General features: G+C 43.3%; 1 protein-coding gene across 1 annotated transcript in view; it reads left to right on the forward strand.

Annotated features, from left to right (window-relative positions):
• LOC138299190 (butyrophilin subfamily 1 member A1-like) overlaps positions 1 to 20,876 on the forward strand; it is a 140,647-nt gene that overhangs the window by 76,524 nt on the left and 43,247 nt on the right. The window contains exons 2-4 of the mRNA XM_069237288.1: positions 1,193 to 1,362; positions 3,520 to 3,867; positions 6,289 to 6,567. Of these exons, the coding sequence (XP_069093389.1) occupies positions 1,284 to 1,362; positions 3,520 to 3,867; positions 6,289 to 6,567 (706 nt within the window). The 5' untranslated portion in view covers positions 1,193 to 1,283. The remainder of the gene's footprint in view (positions 1 to 1,192; positions 1,363 to 3,519; positions 3,868 to 6,288; positions 6,568 to 20,876) is intronic.

Consider the following 20,876-nt stretch of genomic DNA (forward strand, 5'->3'; position numbering starts at 1 on the left):
TATTATTAATAAACCTATACACATTACATATTGCATATTATAAATGGAGGCATGATTCAGCATATTTGCAGTTTCTCTCGTATTTCTGACGTACTCACTTTTTTGTAAACCCTTTTTTCAAGGACCTTTAACAATGAAGACTGCTATCACTCATCTCGTTGACACTTTGGAAGATGATGGTACACTTGCCATCCTGTCTTCCAAATTGGAATCTCTCTTCAGCCGATATGCAGATCCACAGTCAAAGTTCAATATAAAACTATGGATAGGGATATGTAGGGGTACGTGGCTCGTGGCACAAGTAGACTCTTTTGTATCCATGTGGGTGCAAGCAAACTACACTTCAGGAAACTACTAAAAGCTGAACTGCTTAGATAGGCAGGTGCTACTTCAAGACACAGCAACTGAAAAATGGTTGATAGGTAGCCTTCAACTCAATGCAGCCTGCAAAGAAATTGTAGTCTTATCAACCAAAATGAAACCAATAGCAAGGACGTTTCATAGTAGCGTATATGCACAGTGAATGATCAGTGATGTCTGCCCCCTCCAGCAGTTGCCCCCTGTGGAGGGAAGTCTGCTAAATTTCGAGATCCCTGAAGTGTTGGCAGGGACCTATTAAACAACTGTTCACCTGCCAGCATGGCGTGTTTCAGCAGAAATTCTGGACAAGCTGGTTTTGTTGCTCAGCATTCATTCTTGCATTTTAGAACAAACCCCCAAAGTGTGAGGTTGTTTCTAAAAAATATATATATGTTCCCAATGCACTAGGAGTTTTTTAACTGGCACGAAGGGGACAGCCATAACTTGTGTTGTGATAGAGGGTAGAATACATCTGCAGCAGAAGTCTTTGCCTTTACCAGGGAAGTGCTTCTGCCCCCGCGACGCACGAGTCCCGTAGCCATACGCCACCAGCAAATAGACATCTGGGGTGAAGGTTTCTGATGGGAGAGCCAGCTGAGGCTCCAGTATCGGGAATATGGCAGTTCCCCCGCCCCTAAATGAGGCAGGGGAAACGGGGATTTGATGAAGCTTAATCTTCACATTTTACTCCGCGTTTTAGAGTAACGGCTATCATGATTCAGTTACTGACCAAATTTTTATAGATGCACATTCAACAGTAATTTCTTGTTTTGCTTGTTCACCTTTGAGACCAAGTGAAATGTTACTTGCGATTTACCCATCTTATTTCTAGGCTTTGCAGCTTCCCTGGTCTTCAACCAATCATCTGGCAATTCTTGCAGTGAAGGAAAAGTGCAGAGATCCCTGGCTAATTGTTCTATAGGATGGTGAGAACAGTACGCCTGAGACTGACCATCCATTTGGTTACCTTCTTACTTCTGAAAGTCTCTCCATCACGTGCAGGTAAGACTTCAATCAGGAGTTCTTCGCAGTTTCAGAAATTGTCTTGCACGTTACTGTTGATACTAACACCATTCAAGGTTTTGTTGCAATGGTAATTTTTTAAGATGGCCACCACATTGCACCAATAATGTGTCAATAACATTCCAACAAAGCAAGCCACTGCTTTTGGCCTCGTCAGTGCAGCCTCAGTTTTACAAGCATTGGCAAAGCCAATAACAGCGAGGAGAAAGCAAGGTGGTGCAGGGGAGACACAGAGACACCCAGATGAAACAGTGCTCAGTGTCGAGGGCAGAAGGAGAAGGAGAAAAATAGTAAAGCAGTGTGTTAAAATTGGTAACAGGAGCTTAGGATGACTAGATTGGTTGGATAAGGAAGACCAGAATGGAAGGGCAATAGAGAGAGGGAAGGAAAAAGCTTCACAAATGCCACACAAAAAGCAGAACAAAAAATAGTTTGCTCAGCAGTGAAGAAATACTCACCCAATCTAAAATTGTGGTGAAACTTAACATTCTCCAGATGTGGGGCCTACACAGGAATAACGAGGAAGTCCATTAAATAAAGGACAGGGAACAGAAATCAACAAGAACGCCTCCCAATCGGATGCAAAGGGCGGACACAAAGCCCACTCTAGTTATTATATGTTAAAGGGCGGATTACCGTGCTGTTTGTGAAAGACCCTAACCCTGTGTGTAGGGAGCCCACAAAAAGGTGTTCTTGTGGGAGGGTCCTGAACAAGGTTAGATTGAGACCTATTGGAACTGTGATACAACATGGATGCATTCTCTAGTTCCCTGGTTCTTAAACTTTTTGCTGCTGATGTAGCCTAAATGTAAATCTTTTTTGGCATCAAAATTATTTTCTGCCAGTTGTATGATGACAGCCCCGTTAGCTGAGTTCAAGTGATATTGAGCTGTTGTGTGACAGCTGAATCAAAATTCTATAACCTGGCATTCATAGTTGGATTTCATGTTGTTTCCCAATCCTCTTTTTCTTTACAACAAATTACTATATTTTACCATGCGTAAATCTTTTCACAGCATTGCAGGTCCTCCTGACCATGAATAAATGCAGGACACAACAACGCATACCAGTACCAAACGTGCATTCACCACACAAGCACAACAACTCACTTATGAGTCATTCCTATTCAAACATATTCATTTTTAAGTCAAATTTAGTTTATTTCATAACATAAGTCACAAAAATAACTTTAAGACTTTACATTGATCATCAGTAATATCACATTTTAGATGCATTAGCAATAGATACAATCGTAATAAACGTGATTCTCTCACATTTAGTGAAGACTATCACTTCTTAAAAACAGGTTTACAGATATTTCATATGAGATTACTGACAGGAAATACATTTCTTTCGAAGATTACAGTCAAAAATCTATATTTAGCTATAGTAAGCATTCTGATGTAGAGCCACAGGTTTGACCTAGGTGGCAGAGTCTAGTGCAGACCAAGCATAAGTGACATCTACCTAAAGGTTACATTTCTCACCTACCTTAAAGAAGGTTCAAGGAAAGTAACAGAGATAAACAGTTACTTAACTTGTCATTGAAGGTGACAGTGATGGCAGATGGATGGTTGGCCATGACTTCATTTACAGTGAAAATAGGAAACAATGCATATAGAGCTGAAAATATAGGAAGGGGAGTTATTGTGATTCCTTCTTCAATTGTCATTGAGTTGTCTTTTTCTCAAAAGATGGAGAAGGTAGAATTCTTTTAGCCATGACCTACATTTCCCAAGCCTGAATCTTGTACACCCGATAGCCTTCCAAATTTAGGTGGAAACGGAAATTACTGAGTTGAATCCACATGCTGAATTACCATCATCATAGAGATTGCATGGTTAAGGAATTTCAGCCAGTATTTCTTGTCCAGCATTTCCCAGAAACTGGGGGATTTTTAATTAATACCAATAATAGTCTTGATTGCTGTTTATTTATCTCGGTCTTGTTCTTTGGGTAAAAAGTTGGTTTGTAATTCTATAATAATATTACACTTAAAGTTTGGAATGTGGATCTCTGCAAATGGAATGTGCCTAAAATGCTGCATACTTTTGATGCGGTCTTCGAGTACTGGTGTTACTGTTCATGTTGTGAAGTATCTCCCGTTCAAACATTTGTTTCTTCTTGACTCTTTAGATGATTTTTTGGTTGTTGGGCCGAACAAGCCTCTTATCATCCTTCCTGGAGAAGATGCTCTGTTACCATGTCACCTCTCACCTGCGATAAGTGCAGAGGACATGACTGTGAATTGGTACAAAGGCCATTTCTACAACACTGTTCATGTCCATCGCCTGGGACAGGACTGGAGTGCAGAACAGATGGAAGGTTACAAAGGGAGGACATCGCTCAATAAAGATGGCGTCCAAGTTGGCAATGTGTCCTTGATCATACGCAATGTCACATCTTCAGACAGTGGCAATTACTCATGTATGCTTGATGCTGGATCCTTTTATGAGGAGACCATGGTGGAATTAAAAGTGGCAGGTCAGTGAGCCAGATAGTGAAAGCATAATCAGTGTAATGAATTAACCCAAGTGACACATCTTTCTAATTCTGTTGCTTTTTTGGCATTTTGCTTCCTTTCTTTTTTCACTTCTGTTACAGATTGTTATAATAAACACATGTAATATGGCAAGAGTTTTAAAAGGGGTTTATACTTGAGACAGAAAACTAGTTACCAGAATAAATTAAAACTCCCTACTTGTCCATTACACCCATATTTAATATGCTCAGAGCAGGTGTTAAAAGGGGACACACCATTGTTTACAATTGGCCCCTATGTACTGTTCCAGGTTTGCACCAAAATAGTGGCGCTAACCCTTAACAGTAAATCAATAGCATCAGAAATTCTGACGCTATTGCCCCCTACCCTGCACCATGGTGCGTTGTATTTTAAATACTGCGCACATATGGTCGCTGTAGTGGGGCGCAAGGAACATTTTGAAAAATCTGCCCCAGAATATTTAACAGCCAATATTGTCAGTGCGTTTAACGTGGAACTCCGTTTATACATTTCCTAAATATAATTGCAAAAACGTGCGTTCAAAAAAATAACGAGTTATAGCCACCATAATGTGAAAAATCTCCTCCATCTTCTGTTCTGAATTCCTTAACACAAAAAACATTCAAACTATTTATGATTTACTAATTCAATTCCTACTGTTTCCAGCTTTAAATATTATCTACAGAACTCCTGCTACAGGATAGGCCAGTCCCCTAATTGTTATGTCAATCAATGTTGACAGGGTTAACACCAGCAGTTAACACCAACATTAAGAAACATCATAAGGGAGGTGCTGTATTGCTTCATATGAGAGGCTGCTGCTTGCTGCACCTTCCATCATGTTGAGTTCACTCCCTAATTGATCTCATTGTTGAGCCTCTGAGACCATCTTCTTTTTTTCTTTTAAAGCTTTTAATAGTTTTTCATACACTTTTACACCGTTAAACGCGTACAACACAAAGGCAGAGCAGAAAATGTCAAGAGTGGATGAGGTGAGCAGCTAATTAGACCAAAAACCTCCACCATTACATCTCGTTCCTCCCTCGCCTTCCTTAACACCATTGAGGCCCCTTGCCTCTCCTCAGCCCCTCCCTTCCCTAATATAAAACACCCCATCCCTTCCCCTTCCTGAATGTAAACAAACCAACCAGAAACTCAGTTGTCCTGTACTGGGAAGGAACTGTAAGGAAGGGGAGGGAGTAGGACTAGGAGTAATGCAATTATCGGTAGGTAATGGAAGCATTACCAGCCAGCGCGCATCTATATCCAAATGGGCCCACATTTGCCTCAAATATTTCCTTGCAGGATTCCTCTTAGCAAGGGACAGCTCAAACTCTATGCGCTCTGAAACTAGTTTCAGTAATGAATTAGTGAATGAATAAATACTGGTTTTGTAAAGCCTACAAATGTAAGAAGCATAAAAACAAAAAGAAAACAAAGTCTTCAAGTTTTCATTTTTCTAACAGATACATTTTGTTCATATATAAAATCACATTTTAGTTGCTTCTTTTTGCTGGTAGCATGGCTTGTAAAAATGTCAAAAACACCTGAGCAGTCTATAGAAAGAGTGAGTCCCTGTGAAAATGGTTTGAACTGGTTCCGTAAACCTTTTAATTGATACTATCATCATGGTGCTTTGGAATGAATCTGCTTCTTCTGGGCAAACTAGTCTTATGGAGGCTAACACGTTAGTTGAGGCCTGGTCAGCAATCAAGCAAAACCCATCTACGAGATCCTTCTGCATTTTTTAGAAGTAGTTGGGAGGTACAATCTTGCACCTTGATTGAACACTACTGTTAAAGGACTAAAGGTCAAGTCAGAGATTAAGTGCTACAAGGTGGTATACCCAGGGCAAGGGTCTTTTTTGCCCCCCCACCCCATGACCTCCTTCTCCACGAATTCCCTCACTACCACCCTCCAGCAGTGTCCAACGTTTCCATAGCCCCTCTCTGACATACATTTCATTTTTTATAGCACTGCTCATAGTTCACTAACACTCAGTTCTGTGATCTGCCTGGTACACGTTCTTTGCAGCAGGCACATCAACCCTCTGTGCTACTGTGAAAACTGCCACTAGACAACATTCAGATCATTCACCAGCAGGAACATTAATAACCAGCATTATCTTGATAGTACCTGAAAACTGCTGGACGCACAAGTAAGTTTACTTGCTTGTAAACCCATAGTATTTTTAAACACATCGCTCCATACCAAAGTCAGAGCCAGGTGCAGTTGCACTGGTCACTCTGCCCTAAAGCCGACCGTGTGTGTGTAAGTAGTGAGCTGCAAAGAGATCGAATTTCTAAATGGTGCAAAGTTTCAGGTCTTGGGGAGAAGTTTGTTATGAAGAAGCTGTGAGAAGTTGTTCAGGTATCATCGTAGGTGTGTTCATTACATTTCAGCTTTGGGCTCCAGACCTCAGGTCTATCTAGAAGAGTCCCACAGTGGAGCTGTCAAGATTGTGTGTACATCATCAGGATGGTATCCAGAACCCGAAGTATTGTGGAAGGACGACAGAGGGAGCAGTATCAAATCATCCACAGAAGTGCATAGCTCAGGTTCAGATATCCGGTTTTCCATTAGGACAACTTATATCATCAATAAATATTCAAAAAAATTCAACTGCTGGATCAAAAACCCCATGCTGAGTCTGTGGAAGGAGTCAACAATCTACATATCAGGTGAGAAGTAGTATGAAAGATAAAAGAAAAAAAGGATAAAGTTGAATTCCCTCTTGTGAGAATAATAATCCACAATATAAGGAGCCTATTCACAAACTGCATTTTGTAGTAAGTTTAATAGTACTGAAGTAGTGTTGCTAAAATACTACAGTATACTTTTCACAAACCTATGAGTGAAAATCTCCACCTCTCCTAGCAGAGCATGCGTGATAGACTTTCTGGTGTCGTTAGGGATCCATTTGACGATTCAGCAGAGCATATGGAGGATGTAGGAAGAGGCAACTGAGCTCACTTGTCGAGTCTTGGATAGTTGGCAGTCGAGGATGATGCCGAGGTTTCATGCGAGGTCTGATGGAGAGGGCGTTGGTCTGAGTTCTGCTGGCCGCCAGCTGTGGTCCTATATGGAGGTGTTCTTCCCGAAGATCAGGACTTCCGCTTTGTCAGTGTTTAGTTTGAGGCAGCTGTTTTTCATCTATGTTGCTACGTTGGTCATGGCATTTCAGAAGTTGGCTTTGGCGTTTTCTGGGTCTTTGAGTGAGAAGATTAGTTGAGTGTCATCCGCGTAAGTGACTATATTGACTTTGTAGGATCTGACGATGTCTGCGAGGGGGATCATGTAGATGTTGAACAGGGTTGGGCTGAGGGAAGATCCTTGGGGTACACCGCAGGTGATGTTCTTGGGTGCAGAAGTGAAGGGAGGAAGGCGGATGCTCTGCTTGCGGCCTGAGAGGAAAGAGGCGACCGACATAAGGGCATTTTGTTGAAAGCCTATGTTGTGGAGTCTGTTGATGAGAGTGTGGTGGTAGACTGTATTGAACGCTGCGAGAGAGGTCCAGAAGGATCAGAACTGCCAACTTTCCTCGATCGAGGAGGGTCCTGATGTCATCTGTGGTGGCGATCAATGCAGTCTCTGTGCTGTAGTTGGCCCAGAATCCTGATTTTGAGGTGTCGAGAAGGGTATTGTGTTTGAGGTAGTCGGTGAGCTGTTGCTTGATGGCTTTCTCAAGCACTGTGGTCGGGAGGCGGAGGGTTTCTTTAGGAGGGGGCTGACCGATGCGTGCTTCCATTTGTCCAGGAAGGTTGCTGTGGAGATGGAGGTGTTGAGGATATGGGTTAGTTCTGTGCTAATAGTGTTGGCTCAGAGGTTGAAAAGCCAATGCTCGGTGGGTGCCCCGGACTGGATGGATGACATGATGGCTGCGGTGGTCTGTGTGGTAATCAGGGACCAGGAAGTTATTTTGTGGCTGGTGTTCGCTGCTTTAGAGATGTTGCCTAGGCCGGAGATGGAGGGTTGTGATTCAAAATTGTTGTATATTGTGGTGATCTTGCTGTTGAAGTAGTCTGAGAGGGTGTTGCAGAGTTCCTGGGATGGGTGGCTAGTGGTCTCTGTGGCTATCGGGTTAGAGAATTCCTTGATGATTCTGAAGAGTTCTTTTGTGTGTGATCGGCTGCGGTGTCAATGCGGGCAGTGATTGCTACTCTTTTTGCTGCCTTGATGTGGTGGTGGTAGTTGTTTAGGGCTGCCTTGTAGGCAGCTCTGTCAGAGGGGTCCTTAGTCACGCGCCATTGTTTCTCGAGGCCGTGGCAGTTGCGTTTGGAGTTTCTGAGCTCCGGAATTTACTGTCTCGCTGGCTTGGAGACGTTGTTGGTTTTAGTTGGTCTCAGCAGGGCGACTCTGTCGGGGGATTTGGTGATCCAGGTGGTGAAGTTTTGGATGGCCTGGATGAGGTCGAGGTCTGCCGTGGGCCCAGGTTGTGTAGTACCTAGGGCATGTGCCCATAGGGTTTTGGTTACCTTGCTCCAAATTCGGTGGGGGATGCTGAGGTGCTTGGAAGTGGTGTGCTGGTAAAGTGGACAATGACATGGTCGGTCCAGGTGAGTTCAGTCACGTGGGTGAAATTGATTCTGTCGCTAGAAGTGAAGATGCCACCCAGTGTGTGTCTGGCTTTGTGCATGCATTTGAGACCAGTTGTGTGAGGTTGATTTTGCTGACGTTCTCTGAGGGAAGTGGAGTTGGTGTTGTTAAGTTGGAAATTGAGATCGCTGAGTAGGACGTAGTGGAGGGAGTCAAGGTTGGTGATGGAGTTGCAGAAGGGTGGGGGAGGTACTGGCGATCTGTATGCGAAGGTGCCTCACTTCTTGGTGAAGTTGAGGTGCTCCATGAGGGGTGTTGGATTGTCGTCGGTGATGGTGCATTGGATGGTTTCCTTGAAGATGACTGCAATGCCCCCGCCATGTTTGTTGGTGCGGTCTCGCTCTATCATCCTGTAGCCATCCGGGGTTGCCGTGGCGCTGTCTGCGGTTCAGGAGAGTGTTAGCCATGTTTCAGTGATGAGGGCGATGTCTGGGTCTTGGGTGGTGATGGTGTCCCGGATTTCCGTGGTGTGTTTGCATAAGGAGGGGGGATTTCTCAGAATGCACTGGAGTCTGCTGTGTGGATGCAGTGCAGGCACTAGTGTTGCATGAGAAACAGCAGTGTAGTCATGTGAAGGGTCCTTTGGTTGTGCGTGGGAGGCTGTGTAGCAGCTGTTGATGGGATGTCCGACATTCAGGACCTGGAGCTCCTTTGTGGAGCAGTGGTGGGGGGTGTGAGGACAAGGGGCCTATTGAAAATAATGGCAGTAGGGAGATAAAATAAAACTGCATAAGTAGTTTATTAAAGGTATAAATACATTTATGATAAGAAAAAAACAAATAATTAAATATTATTTAATTCTAAAGCACGTTAAGTCTGTTTTGTATTAATTAATGTAACATTAAGTCTGATTAAAATGTAATCAGATTACTTTTAATTAATTCTATAAGTCACTTTTAATAATACATAATAAAATATATTATTTTATTTCAGGTGGGTATTTTTAAATTTAAACTTATGAAAAATAATTTTAATTTAACATATATAACCGAATTAAACATTTGATTCAACATTAAGCTAGTAGCTCTGTAGCACTTCAATTTTGTATTTTGTTCTGCATGTAAAATAAGTATATAAAATGAATTTACATTAATATTTAACATAAAATAATTTTACACTTTTTGAGTTAAATAAACCCTATACTTTACCATAGGGGACTCCACAGTTGGGGAGAAGATCTCCCTTTGTTATCATGACATATATAAATTAGCCAAAGCACTGTACAATGATTTTGGTAGGTGTTGTAATTAAAATTGTTTTGAGAAAATGTCATGGTATGTTTTTTCTCCAGGCTAATGTATAGTGTTCGGATTCCCGCTGAGGCTGGGTCCGTTCTTAATGTATGGGATAAGGTACAGTGGTCTTCCATGACCATATGGTGGACCATACCTGAGCTCCTTTGTGAGGCCATAGAAACCTGGGGGGAGGGCTTGCGATATCCTTTTATCGTACATCAGAGGGTATTTTATTCCTTATAAGACAAGGTCACACCATCAAGATTCCTAAAAACCGCTTAAATGATTGGTCTCTTGCTTTTTCATATGAAAGGATAGTATTGTTACAGCCATGAAGATTAAAAGTACATAATGTAGTGTGAAATTAAACCAAAAAGCAGTTAGTAATGTGTTAAAAAGAATCCGTTGAATTTGTCATATTAAAAGATGTCATATTTCAGAATGTGTAGACCCATGGAGAGATTCTGTTTTTTCATTAATTATTTACAGTATGATGAAAAATAAACATGCTGCCATATACATCTAGTTTCTGCTGATGGCTGTACATTTTAGAAAAGCAGAGCAGAAAAACGAAAAGCCAGTTCTACTTTTTCTTGCAGCTTTAATTCTGTCTCTGACCTGTCTTAAACCTTGGCTGCTGGCTTAGGCAGCAGGCATTAGAATGTCGCAAATCAACTGCAGTGACTTATTACAGATGATCAGCTACGTTATGCTCTTATTACAGTCGACTAGCGATAGCACATCTTAACTGTAATGAAGAAATAGGAGATTGGCCTTGATACATGAATTGCAGACTCCCATGTTTCAATCGAAAAATCATTAATAAAAAATGTTGTTTAGTATTGGTAAATTGGAGACTACTTCTCTTCCCTCTATGACCCCTATTGCCTCCATTCTGTCCCTTCTCACACTGTATTGTTTCACCTGAGCTTGCCTATACTTTTGCAGTCTCAGATGCCAACAAGCACTTAGAAGAAGTATGCTATGCATGGGCTGCAGCGAGGATCTGTTTAAACTGTGACCATTAACTGAGTTGTAGGCACCACCTTCCCTGTATGCTAACAATGCGTCTTCAACTAGACCTCTGGATCAGTTTCCCAAGATCCTACAGCCTCATCCATTTCCAGGTGTTCACAAACCGGAAGTAGAAACAGTAGACGACTACCCCCTGTTTATTCAGGCACTTTGGTTGGCTCTGCTCTTATGCTTTCCAGCTACATTCTGGTTGGTGTCCTGCTGGGATCTGTCTCTTGGGTGATGGCTTCTTGTCCTTCAAAATAGATGTTTGTCTCCCCTCAATCGCTAGTAATGCCAAAAGTCAACTTTTGTGTTTTCTTTTGGATGGGGGGATAATAAAGAGCCTTTCGTGAGTGAAATGGGCTTACACAAGATAAATATTTCTTGAGTAGAAAACATTTAAATCTCCATAGTGCAAATAGTTTGGTGCAATTTAACAATCTTCCAAAAATGCTGATGCCATCATTATAGAAAGGATTTGCTGAATAAACATAGTGTATCTAAGGAAATTAATAATAATGCCCAAAACAGCACAAATAATCGTTGTCATCATCTTATTGAGAAAGAGTAAATGGTGAGTATGTGAACGTCTCTGTTGATGCACAAAGTGGAGACACCAATATTCCTTGACCAGAAGAAATACCACCAAAACCAAGGTATCTGGCAGATGCCTGCAGGCAGGTTTAGGGCCAGTGGATGGGATGTTTACAAGACTTTCACTATAGTCCATTATGATGGTTGCATATTGTTGACCTCGGGCTCACAATCCTTAGGCCAATAGTCATGAAATACTGTGCACATGATGATGTAGCAAACCTTTTATTAAATAGTGATGTTCATGATATTTGCACATCATTGTCAACACTTCTAATTACAGCTTGTCCTGTTATGACTGTCTCACTTTAAAGGGATGCTTGAACATTTTGCATTTTTTTTTTAAAGGGAAGTGTGAGATTCAGTGTTACCATGGGAAACCTTATTTGCTAATGTAGTTCATATAGATACTTTTTATGGCCATCAGTAAGAAATTTAAATTGCATGTGAGAAAGGAGAGACCAAAGCCATCTGTTGGAATAGTGCTTTGCAATTCGATTACAGCCTATAAAAAGGAAGTTTCGATCATATCTGAATATTAACTCTGATAAAGCTAATAACAAATACCATTGAGCATTGTCCATGCATCAATGACAAATTACTTTTCAAAAAGGACTGATAGTGCCCAAAAATAGAGTTACCAGCCCGAAGCGATTAAGATGGATTTTGTTTTTTTCCAGATTGGTCCATCATAGTCCTTTTAATGAACACTCTCTTGTTTGCCCTCCTTTCACTTTTATCTCTTAGGGCCTGAATCACAAACTTCTTTTTGTGCTAAGAAAAGCAGTACTACAGTAGTACTACACATTTCCTACAAAATGAAATGAATAAATCTACAGGTTGAGATCTCCACCTCTTCTATATTTATGTATGGTATGGGAGAATCTGCATAAATGTAACTTTACTACTTATTGATAAGTATAGGAAAAGTGGCTGAAAATGGGAAATCATTTCTCCTAAATGGTAGAGGTTGGGGTAGGGAGGGACAGACACCCAAGAGTAAGCCCATTGCTATTCACTAAATTGCACTTCAAAAGTTACTATAGCTAAATAGGTCCCAGAGCAGTAGTAAATGTACTCCAATTTAGACCTGGAGTACGTCCAGAACCACACATGGCCAACTACTGACACTGCAACCCCATCCCATAGAAAATGATGGCAGCAGGGTCTTAAAATTGAACCGCATGGGAAATAATCCTAAAATAAATAATTATTTTGCATATATATATATATATATATATATATATATATATATATATATATATATATATATGTATATTCACTTCAAAAAATAAAAGGTTACAGGGATGTTACACTAAGGCTCACATTTTAAACATGGCAAACCATCGAAATTCAGCTGTTAGAGCTATCTCAAGTAACTGTAACATGTGCCCTAAGGTAACTGTGTGCCCCTGCCATGCACAGCTTTTTCATCAAAAACTTTACTGCAAACATTACATTGAAATTATCAATAATGTTACCAAAGATGTCATGAGTGCCTTAATTTGTTGGGTAATTAGCAGTGCATGGCGAGAGCTCGAGTTATAGTTACCTTAGGCTACGAGTTACTGGGGGGTCCACAACGGACCCCTTCATTGTTTTATTGGAGCCCTGCAGGGTGGTGGTCCCTGGAGATGCTGGGGGGGGCGGGCAGCCCCTGCGTTTAATTTATTTAAAGCCCCGGGGAAGTGGCGGTCCTGGGGCTTTCCCAGCGTTGGATCTGTAAAAGCCCCGGGAAGGTGGCGGTTTCCAAGGTTATGGGGCTGCCTTATATTTGTTTAACACCCCTGGGCTGCGGGGGAGGATTGGTGGGGCTGGGTGGCCCCCCGAATCCATTTTGATAAAAGAAAAGCCTCAAGGAGATGGCGGCCCCCAACGGAGGGGAGGGGGAGTGGGTGTCCCCCAATCCCCACCCGGGGGCTGTTTACAAAACAAGCATGGGAGCCCACACTTTTTCAAGCCCTTGGGGGTCCCTCTGGAACCACAGTACCAGAGCTAAGGGGTCAGGGTGTCCCTACCCAGGCCCCTTTACCTATTTTTTTACTTTTATTTCAGGGACTCTGCTGAAGCGTTGGCAGCCAATCAGATCTCAACACGATATCTATATAAAATTTGTTTTTTTCTTAAATTACTGTAAAAAATCTGAACAGATTTACATTAAATAACAAAGTTGCTTTATGGACCAAGAGCTACCTTTCTGTCAAATTTGGTGTAATTCTGTCCAATGGTTCGGGTGCTTTCACTGTTCAAAATCCCTATGGAAAAATGAGTGTGGTAAAAGCATTTTGGGACCTCTCTTTTTCTTACCCCTGCTTAACGGATCACCCTGAAACTTTCCAGACAGCAGCTGATGTAACTGACGAATTTTTGGGGAAGATTTTGTGAAGAGTCATCAACCGGCGACAGAGATATAGACAATTACAAAAATGTTTTAACTATAGAAACTAGGGGCCCGATGTACGACCCCCAGAAATAACGACTCGCAGTTTGCGATGAATTGCGACTCACAATTTGTGAGTCGCTATTTCTGATGTACATACAAATTGGGCATCAATTTGCGTCTCGCGAAAGGGTTGCATCACAGTTTCCAAAAACGCAATCTGCGAGTCGGTAACTGCTTGCAATTTGCGATCGTAAATCGCAAATTGCGCCCGCACATACAAATAGGGGAAAATCACTTCCTGATGCACTGCAAGGACCCCAAAACAGGAAGTAGTGTCTATGGTGATCACTGCACAGGAGGAGCAGCACATGGTCCAGGCCAGCAACACAGCCCCACATTGCTAACTACCTTTGCACTGCAAAGAACTATGGCCAGCGAACAGGGGAGCAAAGTTGCTAGGGAGCGCAAAAGGAAATTCAAATTCTCAGAGAGGGAATTGGAATTCCTCACGGAGTCTTGCTACAACCACCACGAGGAGTTGTTTGGGAGGTCGTCCCAGAGTGTCCCTGAGTCAGACAAAAGGAAAATCTGGAGGGAGATACAAGATCCAGATTAATGCCCTGGGAGCAGCTGACTGGTCACTAGAGAAAACCAAGAAGAGGTGGTGTGACCTCCGTTCCCGGGCCAGGAAAGGTTGCAGCCCGCTTTGTGATGTTCAGGGGACAGGAGGAGGACTATCCAATGTGGCACCCCTACAGCAGTGGCTGCGATGGTCAATACAACTCTGGAGCCGCAGGTAGTCTGTGGATTTGGGTCCCTGGACAAATCTGCACCCCCACAACCACTGAAAATGTCCTACTATTACAACCTGGCATTAACACTCTGCTCACCACAGGCATGCAACCCAGCCTCACACACATATGCCTGGATAGTCCATGTGGATGAGGGAATCACCACAACTGGTGCTTTTTGGTACATGTAGTTATGTGCAGAAATTGCAGTGTCACTGTCCACTAGTATTTGATTCTTTATCAAAACAAAAGAGCCCTTGTCTCACACATACATTTTATTCCATTACCCATTTCCCAAATAGATGCACCTGGCAGAACACAGGAAGGGGAACTTGAAGAAGGAAACAACCAGTCCGGGTCTCAGCTGGATGAAGGGTGATGTGTTCATGAGTACACCTGGAACTTCGCTGGCCCATGCAAGTGCAGTTGTTACACCATCCCAGGCAGCTAGTAGTGGGGGTTCCAGCAAATCCACAGCAATCCACCACTCGAAGCAGCCCCATGACCAGGATCCAGTGTTTGCGCCAAACACAACGGGTCCACAGGTGTCAGCAGGCACTGCAGGCTGCACACTCCCAGGATTGAACCAGTTACCAGTCAGACTCGGATAATGTGGAGCAGGCCATGTTAAGGGTTAAGTGCCTGCAAAACAAACCGATGCGCATCATCAGTTGGAACATCTCACTGGGCTTTGAAAATCTCACCCAGCAGATGTCTGCACCCAGGGAGACCTCAGCCAAAAATTTGATGCAATCAATGGTTCACTTAACCAACTCTGCAGGGAGATGGCAGAGGATAGACATCTGTTAAGGCAGTGTGAGAACAGCCGTGCTACAAGAATGGATTCCCTCACGAGGGTTATCAGCAGTCTAGCCCAAGCCCCTATGCCTCAAAGCAGATGCGCCTTGGCACTGCAGTTGGAGATAGGCCACTTCAGTGGCAATGTGGCCAGAGGGCTGAATCAAATTACTGCAGCACCAATCAGCAGCTGCAACATCTGGCACCCCACATGCCGGACACAGTACAAGGAAGTGACTGCAAACTGGCATTGTGCCTGTCTTGTTTTCTCCAGGTGTGATATGGATTGCCTTCATTATGAACAGGGTATCAAACCCTGTGGTTTACACCAAAGAAATTAAAGTGTTGTCCTTTGGTTTTTGGAAACAACAGTTATGTTATTTTTGTGGGGGATTGGGTACTTGTGCATTTCGTACCTGGCAAAATACTGGCTTGCAATGTGGTACATGTGCCTTCTCTCCTCTGCTGCTCTGCTTTCCTCGAATGGCGGTTGTCCAGGTGGAGCGGGGTTGTCGTCAGAATCTGGTTCTGAAACGTCTGTGTATTTGACGCCTGCAGGCTATGCTGTGCAGTATTGTGCAGGTTCCTACTATCTTGCACACTGTTTCAGGTGCTTACTGCAAGGCTCTCCCACTGTTGTGTAGACACCATAAATGTGAGTTCAGGAGGCCAAGGGTAAGTTCTGTCACAGTCCTTGTCCGCCGATGTGCCATGTTGTAATGCCTTTCCTGAGGAGTGCTGGGAGTCAAGTAGGGTGTCATGATCCAAAGACCCAGGGCATATGCACTGTCACCTGTGAAAACACATATGTGGGTCACAAAACATGAAGGTTCACATATGTACAACTACACATTTCTGTGCACATCCATGCAATTACCTAATATGAGTCCTTCATCAAAGTCATCACTTTTTAGTCTCTGGTATAAGCCACTGTGCCTGAACATATGAGTCATGCATACTACCTAGTTATTTGACTACAAGGTCTGTGATGATGTTCTGAGCATGGCACACCACTTGTTTGTTCATGGAATGTGTGCTCTTTCGGTTCCGAAATATGTATTCCAGACAGGGTGGAGGACATATGGGCACATGTGTCACGTCTATGCAGCCAGTGACGTGTGGGAATCCCCCTATCTGGTAGAATTGTGTTTTGGTATGCTGCATTTCCTAGTTGTCCCTGGACATGTAGATGTGCTGATGTATGCCCAGGAACATGGCATCTAGGAAGTTGTTGAAGAAACCTGACAGCGTACTCTGCGATACCCCTCCAGCCAATGCAGTGACATGCTGGTAGCTACCACTGGCCAGTAGGTGGAGGGAGCACAGGACCTGAACATGGGTGGGGATTGCATTGCTGTGCTGTGTTGGGCTACCCAGGTGTGTTTTGTTGGTGGCAATTAGGTTAGTGATCACATTGCTACTAAGCCTGTACTGCTCATTTATCTCCTCCTCTGTCTTGTCAAACAGGGTCAGCCTGACTCTGAAGATCCTCTCGTGTCTCTGCCTCCTCTGCTGGCCAGCCAGTATTAGTCTCCTCCTCACCATCAGGTACAGGGCAGTTACTGTGGATGGTCCCTGATGCATTCTGGGCACTGTTTTTATAGGTTATGTCAAGATAACACCTATTTTAGATCGGTGTTAAGTGCATGCACAAACGGGCAATTTTGCGACTACTCGCAAACTGCAACTTATTTGCACATGCTACTTTGTGACTCGCATTTTCCGACCCCTTGTTTTTGCGACTCTCAATCCAGTTGCAGCGTAATTTCGCATTTGTGACTCCTTGTCGTACATTGCATATGGCGATTTTACATTTGCAGCCCCGATTTTGACTGATTTGCAACTCGCAAATCAGTCGTACATTGAGCCCTAGGTCCTAACTATAACTACCTAGTGGCAACCGCCACTAGATAATATATATATATATCTATGTGTGTGTGTGTGTGTGTGTATGTATATGTATATATATATATATATATATATATGTTCAATGGCATGTGTAGCTGCAGATACACATGCTGTGCATAGTGTGCCATCTAGTGTTGGGCTCAGAGTGTTATAAGTTGTTTTTCTTCGAAGAAGCTTTTTTTTTTTTTTTTTTTTTTTTTGAGTCACGAGATCTCGGTGATAGTGCGCATGGGCATCGAGTCATTTGTTAGATTGTTTTCTTTCCGCCGTCTGGTTCAGACGGGTTCCCTCTCACTCCAGTAGATCTCGGTCCGGTACTATCTGAACTTCTCTATCTTTTCCTTTAACTTCGGTATCGTTTTCAAACATGTTTTCTGACTACACTCGATCCGACTGTAGCGCCGGAATCGATTAAACACCCTTTCGGGGGCCTGCGCCCTTCTTGGGCCTACTGTGTCACAGGCTCATAGATCGGACTCCAAGTTCCCCTACACTGACAAACACTCGGTGTGTAACCTCTGCCTCTCTCCAGATCATAAGGAAAAAACCTGCAAGGCGAGCCGATCCTTCCGATCTAAGAAGACTTTACGGGATCGAAGATTGCTAGAGATGGTATCGAAGTCGACAGAACAAACACCCAACATTTTCGTTGAGGAACAGGCACAGACTGCAGTCTCCATCCCAGACTCCGACTCCGACCGTAACTCGGATGGAGACAGCCAAGTTATTCCTGCTGTTCAGTATGTGAGTACACCAGCCCCTTTCCATCACCAGAAACAGTTTAAAAAGTCACAGAAGGCCTTGAGTCCACCACTGCTTGCCGGCCATCGTCGGACCAGAAAACTACATCTCGTCGACCGACCCTCGGGTTCGATCTCAAAAAAGGCCAAAACGCACTCCACCGAACAGACTGCCACGCCTGTTTCGGGATTGAGTCGTAAGATGGAAGCCTCTATGTCAGAACCTGAACGGCTACATACCACCTCTGAGCTGAAACATCCAAGCTCCTCTTCGGAGCCCAAAAAATTTCGAGCTGCTTCAGAAACCACATTTTCGGCTCGTTTAAAGAAGTCTGTCACCAAGCTTTCGGAGCACTCATTTGTGGAAAGTAAACAGGTTCCATCTCCAGAGGAGTCAACAGACATTAGACCCATTCCTGAGGTTATGGACCATAAGCAGAGGAAAATACAGATCCAAAAGGATACAGGGAAAATTATTGCCTTTACACCTCCTATAACCAAAGGAAACTGTCATCCCAACAAAGTTTTGAACCTGGCCCTTCACCGGTGAAAATATTTAAACACAAGGAAAAGCCAAGGACCGTGCATAAGCCTTCTCCACTGCATTTACCTTTCCTTTCCACTTCACCACCACCTCACACTCCACAACCACCTTCACCCACACAGTTTTCAGCACAATCTCCTGTCTCCTCACATAGGGATTATGTGGGTAATAATCCTTATAATATGGACCCATGGGATATGTACGATTCTGATCCAGTTCCATCCAACGACCCTGAACCGTATCCCACAAGACCATCTCCACCTGAAGACACAACGGCCTATAATCCGGTTGTTGCCAGAGCAGCTATCTACCATAATGTGCAGATGCACTCTGTGCCCATAGATGATGATTTCCTATTCAACACCCTTTCCTCTACACATAAGCAGTACCAATGTTTGCCAATGTTACCAGGCATGTTAAAAGACGCTGATGGCATTTTTTTTAGAGCCGGCAAAAGCTAGGGTACTAACACCTAGGGTAGATAAAAAATTTAAAGCTGCGCCATCAGATCCAATTTTTATATCACAACAATCGCCTCCTGGTTCCATCGTGGTCAGTGTAGCTAGGGAAACGGCGAACAGTCAGTCCACATGGGATGCTCCTTCCCCTGATAAAGAAAGCCGCAAATTTGATGCAGCAGGCAAGAGTGGCAACTCAAGCTGCAAATCAGTGGAGGATTGCCAACTTCCAAGCTCTTTTAGCCAGGTATGACAGGGCCCATTGGAACGAAATGCAAGAGTTCCTTCAATACCTCCCTACAGAACACCAAAAAAGGGCACAGCAGGTAGTGGCAGAAGGACAAGCTATTGCCAACAATCAAATTAGATCCGCACTAGACGCAGCTGACACCGCAGCTGGGTGAATTGATACTAGTGTTATGATCAGAAGGCATGCTTGGTTGCGGTCCTCAGGATTCAAACCTGAAATACAGCAAGCGGTCCTTAATATGCCTTTTAATAAACAGCAACTATTTGGACCTAAGATGGATACCACCATTGAAAAATTAAAAAAGGACTCTGATACAGCAAAGGTCATGGGTGCCCTTTACACAACACCTTTTCCAGGCACTTTTCGTAAGCCTCAAGTCAGAGGAGGTTTTAGACCCCAAACATCAGAGGCTTCTACGTCCCAACAAAAACAGGGACAACAATATTATTCCAGGGGATCTTTCAGGGGCTCCTACAGAGGACACAATTTCAGAAGTAGGGGCAAATCCACTGCCACAAGAGGTGCCTCTACCTCATCAAAGCATCCCCACACAACACACATCTCCTGTGAGAGGAAGACTGCAATATTTTCACCATCATTGGCAACAAATAACATCAGATCAATGGGTACTGTTAATTATCCACAATGGTTATTGCCTTAAGCTCATCTCCACTCCACCAAACATTCTCCCTCGTTCACACAGGCTTTCTCCTGAACACATTGTTCTGTTAAAACAAGAAGTAGAATCTCTTCTACTCAAAGGTGCAAAAGAGGTAGTACCCATCAATCAGCAAGGAACAGGAATATATTCTCTATTCTTTCTCATACCAAAAGAGGCTGGCACTCTCGGACCAATCCTTGATCTCGGACCTCTCAATCAGTATATACTCTCAGAGCATTTCCACATGGTCACTCTTCAAGATGTCATCTCTTCGTTACAAAAACAAGACTACATGACAGCATTAGATCTAAAAGATGCTCACTTCCATATTCCTATACATCCAGCACACCGCAAGTACCTAAAGTTTGTAATAGCTGGCAAGCACTACCAGTTCAAAGTGCTACCGTTTGGAGTAACAACAGCACCAAGAGTATTTACCAAATGCCTAGCAGTGGTTGCAGCATACCTCAACCGTCTTTCCCTATTTAGATGACTGGCTAATAAAAGCCAGTACCATTCAAACTTGTCAACAACACACACAATACACAATCCATACCCTACACAATTTAGGGTTCACAATCAATTACCAGAAGTCTCACCTTCAGACAGGGCAAATACAAGCATATCTGGGAGCAATTCTGAACACTCAGTCAGCATTAGCTTATCCAAACCCACAAAGAATTCAAGCGTTCCACAGTCTCATATCTCAACTCCAATACAATCAAATTTACACATTAAGATTTATCATGAAACTCTTGGGAATGATGGCATCCTGCATATCAATAGTACCCAATGCACATCTAAACATGAGACCCCTGCAACAGTGTCTCTCACAGCAATGGTCTCCGGCACAGGGTCAACTTCACGATCTAGTGTTGTTGGACCGCCACACTTACAACTCGCTGCAGTGGTGGAATCATACCAACTTATCAAAGGGGAGGCATTTCAGGACCCTGTGGCGCAGACCATAATCACTACAGATGCATCAATGACAGGTTGGGGAGCCTATCTCGAC

This window comes from Pleurodeles waltl, chromosome 6 (genome assembly GCF_031143425.1).
Source record: "Pleurodeles waltl isolate 20211129_DDA chromosome 6, aPleWal1.hap1.20221129, whole genome shotgun sequence".
NCBI lineage: Eukaryota > Metazoa > Chordata > Amphibia > Caudata > Salamandridae > Pleurodeles > Pleurodeles waltl.